Source organism: Limulus polyphemus, unplaced genomic scaffold, assembly GCF_000517525.1.
Source record: "Limulus polyphemus unplaced genomic scaffold, Limulus_polyphemus-2.1.2 Scaffold981, whole genome shotgun sequence".
Classification (NCBI taxonomy): Eukaryota; Metazoa; Arthropoda; class Merostomata; order Xiphosura; family Limulidae; genus Limulus; species Limulus polyphemus.
The window spans coordinates 353,500-359,903 of NW_013666591.1; the positions used below are offsets into that span (position 1 = coordinate 353,500).

General features: G+C 32.4%; 1 protein-coding gene across 1 annotated transcript; it reads left to right on the forward strand.

Moving 5' to 3' along the window:
- The first annotated feature begins 2,458 nt into the window (after positions 1-2,458).
- LOC106461535 (FIT family protein CG10671-like) lies at positions 2,459-5,709 on the forward strand. Its single transcript, XM_022388524.1, has one exon. It carries the CDS (start codon positions 2,559-2,561, stop codon positions 3,540-3,542), a length of 984 nt encoding a protein of 327 aa, XP_022244232.1. The 5' UTR covers positions 2,459-2,558; the 3' UTR covers positions 3,543-5,709.
- The last annotated feature ends 695 nt before the right edge of the window (positions 5,710-6,404 follow it).

Consider the following 6,404-nt stretch of genomic DNA (forward strand, 5'->3'; position numbering starts at 1 on the left):
ACAATTTAACTACTAAATTTAAATTATCAGTTAACTCGCCTTCAGACTATTCGAAATTCTAATACGTAACAAGGATAATTTGAGCATAAATGAAAACAACGTGTTTAATAATGACATGACAAGGTTTGAAGAGGTCGTGGATAAAGCTATTAAAAATTTGTGTAAAAGCGTGTTAAAGGTGTTTTTTTTTTACAGTAAACAGGGGTAGAACGTTTTTTACCTTCTTTGGTAGTCCTGATGTCTAAGAAAGGTAAAGATCCATTTTCTTCCAGTTTGGGTGTGAATTTGATACCAAATTGTTGGGTGTTCAGGTAAGTAAGAAATTTAGAAACATGACAAGACTATCGAAAGAGCAAGAGAGTGTTTTCAATATAGCATTTGTATAGGACATATTTGAATTCAGGTGGGTAGTTCTCTAATAGCTTAGACACTAAAGAGGAAATGGATTAACCTAGTAGAGAGAGCAAGAAGTTCCCAGAATTATTTTCAGGTAAAACCAAGATATTTCTCAATGTTAGAAAATAAAGAGAAGGTCCATGATTGAACTTAAAGTTTCATCAAGAGGAATATTAGTGTGGAGAGATTTAATATCAAAATTAGTCATTACATATTGATCAGCAGAATAATATTAGAGATTTCAGAAACAAAAGAGGAATAATCAGTTAATAGTAAATTCATTTAAAGTAAGAGGTTTAAGAATAGGAACAATAAACTTAGAGAGGTTACAATTGCGGGAGCCTACAACTGAAAGAATAGAATGGAGAGGGTATCCAGTTTTGTGTATTTTGGGTAGTTTTGGTAGGCCATAAAGAATATTAGGTTTTGTGCATCATGAGACATTTTGGTGGAAAATCAATTTCAGAGATAAAATATTGATTTTTAAGGGTCTTGAGAAAAAGTAGGACTTATCTTCTCTCTTAAAAGCAAGAGATTTGTTCTTGGATAGATTTTTAAGAGCAAGTAATCCAACAACGCTTAATTAATGGAGATTTAGGATGGTATGAGTTGCATCTGTAGAAGGAAGAAAGAATAATGCTGTTGCATATCTGCTTGTTTGTTAATTTATGGTAGAAATTATTTCCGAGGAACTTCAGCGATACAAGTCCTTTCTTGATTAAACCAGTTTATTCTTTTCGATACAACTTTTAGAAATACACAGAATTTCCACAGTCACTGTAAACTTAACAACTTTTATAATACACCCTATAAATCACAGTGATTCACACACTTTACTTACAGTGTCTACTGTTCGCTTCACTCAATTATCTATCTCTCTCTGCAATCTCGCTGGTTTTTCTCGCCAGGCTTATATATACTAAAAAGAGGGTGTCTAGTAAACACTCGGACATTCACGGGGTTCCTCGATAATTCATGATCCTTCGAGAAGCTCCAGCACGCATGCTTCCAGCGTCGCGTGACTTCCTCTGTCGTAACAATGTTTTATGTTTTAGTTTTTGTAAAATCGTGCGCTGTATTATTTTCGGGGTTAATGAACAACGGAAAGGAATTAAGAATTCTTTAAGTTTTTCGAAATCATAAATATAATTACCATAGTTGAGTTTGAAAGTTGGAATGCTAAAATCGAGTCCTTTGATTAGAGCTTGTTTACAAACATGAAGTTGAATATTACTCAGAAATAAGATTACATCATCAGAATTAAAACCTGAAGTAGAAATGAATAAAGACGCAGTTTTTGAAGTTTTCTATTTTGGATTTGTTCTTGTTTAGTTGTTATTTTTTTGGTTATTCATGTATTAAGCACATTAGAAGGACAAAATCAGCATAGAAACGGACTTTCGGAGATCCTGGTGTTGACGCTCTTGGTTAGACAGATGTTACCGGAGGTGGTGTATACAGATAAGTTCTTAAGTTTTTGATATACAAGTTTGAAACGGGGAAATCTGATGTAATTTCATTTTGTCTACAATATGTAAGAAACTGGATATTGAAAGCGGCTTTTTTGATCTTTCGGTTTGTCATCATCGGGATGTAGAATTTGTGTAGACCTAAGAGGGACAGGTGCAGTTTGACCTCTTCATCCCTCCTTGACTGTTATTTTAATAAAGGCTTGTAGTCTTTTTGTTTTATTTTCCTTTTCATGGCCATGAATGTTATCGTATGGCCAGTGACTTATTTTTACTTGGTTTTTGATATTTAAATCAATATTTTCACACCATCTGAAAAGTCGTAGTGTGTTGATCCCATACCATCTGGTTATAAACCTGGGAATATATTTGTCGTGGAGAAAACGAAGTCTCATAATAATGATAAAAACAGTTGACAAGATACAAAATATTTTTATTTACGGAAACTTTGAACGTTTCGAAATACACTTGTTCCATATTCAGCGAAATCTGAAAGTAATATTATAATCATAACTAATAGTATGATAGCTTCAATAATTTATTTATTTATAATATTTGTTAAATTGGTAAACGGAAGTAAGTAACTAAATACCCTTTGTGATAAACCTGTTTTTAGAAACGGCTTCGGTGTTCTGAGTTCTAGGCAGACTAAGAAATCTAATATTAGGCTTATTATAACAGTATAACTATAAGATGGCAGGAGGACGAAAGGATAGTCGTAACATCTCCACCGGCTTAAAATGGCAAAGTTTTCAACAAAGCAAATATCCTGCTGGAAGGAAGCCTCTTCCAAACCCGATAACTTTCATTCAACTTGTGGTAATGCTTGTTATGCATATTTGTCGGAAAATTGTCTTGTTTCAGCCAGAGATTAAAATCGGTATCTATGTTAGCATTTTGTTTTTTGTGTCTTTAGTATGTGATTTTGTACCATTTCCAGAGTCATATTTTTCTCGAAAAGACAATTTACTAAATGAATATCTTGTTAAGCTTGGCTGGGGTTGGACTTTAACGATAGTGGGAACATTCGTATACTTGACGAGTTGGACATACTGTTGCAGTGATAAAGTACTTGTTCGTCAACACCTGAGCCGAATGCTTGTTGGAACTGTGGTTTGGTTTTTCTGCACAACTCTCTTTCAGTATATGGAAGAATGGTTTGGTCACTGCTACCCACCAGAGCACGGAAAAAATTACAAAACAAAAGGTCTTTGTAGAAAACATGGACTTAAGTGGGTGGGCTTTGACATTTCTGGACATGCGTTTTTATTGATTTACTGCTGCTTGATCATAATGGAAGAAGGAAAATGTATTAGAGGATGGGAGCGCATTGGTGAACTAATTGTGAGAAATAATGAATTTGAAGATGAGAGCCCATTAAAAAAGTTATCAGAAGAACAAATGTATAAACTGAAGACATCATACGAACAGTTCACACCATATGTTCGTGTTACTTTTGTTTTTATGACTGTCTTGTTGCTTATTTGGGATGTGATGTTGATGACAACCATTCTATATTATCATAACATGGTTCAGAAGTTAGCAGGAGGCCTGATTGCCATTGGAATTTGGTTCATTACATATCGTATATGGTATAGAATGAAATATTCACCCGGCTTACCTGGTGAAGGGTTATTTAAGTACAGTCATTTAAAATCACCAAGAGATATTTCTTAGTAATTGTTTAAATAGTTCAATAATTAAAAAGAATGTTGAAACTGAGAAGTAAAATGAGAAAATACTAGTTCAGTGGAACTTTTAAGTTTTATGGGTTTTAATTTTTGTCCTGTTACTCTAAAGTTGTAAATGTATGGAGTGCAAAACTTTAAAAGTTTTGTGAAATACAGAATTGTTGCAAAACATATTTGAAAACAGAATCTTTATGATAATACGGTACTATACATGTATAACCTGGCTTTCTAGTGTTAGAAAACACAAGTTTTTCTTATCATTCATTTTACTGGTAACTGAACATCAAAGTCTTTGAAAATTTTGAGTGAAATTGCACTAAACTGTAAACAGTGTATGAATTTTTTTTAACAGTAGCTACCACAGAACAAAAGCATATAAAAATGCAAGTAGGCTTATTATTATCTCAGTGTCTGTACAGTTGAATGTGTTTGTTTATTTACACATTAGTTGTGATCCAGACAAACAAGTGTTGCTTTTCTTATCAGGATTAGTTTTTCTACATCATTAATGGTGTTTTAGTAATAGATTTTTCATTTTAGCAGTTTGTTTTAGTTCTGCTGTAGTGTACCTGATATATAAGATAAGAAATTTACTGAAACCTATCTCAGTTTGTGTAGGTTAACTGATATTGAATTGATGGATATTTTATGTGAATATTATGTAATTCTCAAAATATTGCATGAAACCACATTGCATACTCTTAAAAAACATTTGTATACGGATTAGCTAAAATACTAATTATAAGAATATGACAAGTTTCTTATCTATTGGTGATTGTATATTTATAGCTTATAACAACATGAGTCACAGTGGCTTGGGTATTTAATATTTTGGAATTCAGACTGTTACAGTTATATAAAAGTATTTATAATGTAATTTTCTGCTTCTTCCAAAGAAATGGAGATTGGAACTTGAGATTGAATATTACAACACAAAAGAAATGATTTATATCTTTAAAGAAGTTTATACAAGAGATGGATATTTGTTTTAGACCCTGTAAGTGATGCCAATAGTCAAGTGCAACCACTCTGAGAAATGACCAGGTTTATTGATTCCTTATTTAAAGATAAAATACATATGTAACAGGTGTGTATGGAATGTTCATTCAAGAAAATTTATGTACATAAAAGTGAACCCTTGCCAAAAGCAAAAAACTACAGTAGTTTATGTGAATTATGACTTCTAGTGAGTCATGTTGTATCTTAGAAGTTTTCAACAGTTCAAGCTTAGAAATTCATGATTTCATCAAAAATGATGGAAACAGTGTTTGAAAATTTCTTTTAATGTATGGAAGTTTCATTGCTAGACTTCAGAGTTCAAGTAATAAGTGAAACTTGCAAGTTATCTACAATTATTCTGTTAATTTTGACAAAGATGAAAGAATATTCATAAATTATTTAAATTTGCTGATGGTATTAAGGTTTTCCATATTGCTGACTATGTGTCGGATGCTACTGTTTTACAAGAGGAATTGGATTATTTGTGGAGTTGGACAAATATATGACAGATGACTCTTAATTATAATAATGCAAAGTCATGCATGTGGATTATCATAATTTGAATTAGGAATACAATTTCAATAGAAATAACTGTAACAGCATTATATACATTTAGATGGGAATAAGAAATGTCCACCCTTCTAAAGAGCTCAGGTTATAGGGTATAGTATCATTGTGTTCAATTGATTTCATGAACCTATGTGATTTTCTAACCTCATGAATAGATCTAAGTGATCATTCTTTTAAGCCATCCAAACAATGTCTGTTAGTTTTGACTGAAAAAAAGAATTTTAAGTGATATCCACAGAAATATTGAATACACATCTAAAGAGGTTATAATTTCATTGTATAGCTATTGGTTAGGCCACATTTGGAATTTTGTGTTCAGTCTTGGGCTCCTTACCTTAGAAAGAACATTGAATTGCTAGAAATGTTTCAAAGGAGGCCTACTAGGATGATATGTGAGATGGAAAGGTGCCATACGAGAACAGGTTAAGATCTCTGAAATAGATTTATTGTGAAAAATGAGTTAGAAGGGATCTGAATGAGAGGTTTAAGATAGTTCATGAAAGTGATAGTGTTGATGAATATTTTCTTTTATTACCTATTGGTGAGAATGGTAAGACTAGGGGAAGCAAATATAAATTTTGGCAGGGTAGGTATCAACTTCAGCTAAGGCAGTTTTATTTTCTAAAAGAATTGTTAGCCTGTGGAATGGGTTGCCTTCAAATGCAGTGGATGCAGTAAATTTAAGGTAGTTTAAGGGAAAGCTTGATAAATATTGAAATGATAAGGGCTAGCTTTCAAGTATTTTGTTGTTTTTTAAGTTTAGTGAAAAGAATGGCCTAGATGTGGCAAGCATGTCCTTTGTTATCTTTAAATTTTATGTTAAATGGTGACCAAGAATCTTTGGACCTTCAACTAATGTTTCCTTGGCTTCTGCTGGTTAAACGTAGATGAGTTTAATGACAGAAATTTCTTTAAAATACAAGGTTACTGGTTATTTAATAGGGATGGAGTACTGAAGAAAGGGGGAAGAGTGGCTTTATATGTAAAATGTGAGTTATATTTGTTGAAGTTGAGTATATCAAAGATAATAGCAGATCACCAGATGATACTGATGAAATTAGTGAGAAACTTTATAGTGAGATTAAGATTCCAGCTGTTAATGAAGTCATAATTATGGATGTTTTAATTTCTGACATATAGATTGGGAAATGCTAGGATCAGACTGTGAGGGAGAAAGGTTTTTGGAAACTGTTCAAGGAACCTACTAGAAAAAATGCTATTTTAGATTGATTATTAGCTTCAAATATAGAAATGATTTAAAGGGTGGAAACTGGGGAAC

Coding starts and splice junctions, on each gene's coding strand:
- LOC106461535 (XM_022388524.1), top strand. CDS start 2,559: ATGGCAGGAGGACGAAAGGATAGTCGTAACATCTCCACCGGCTTAAAA.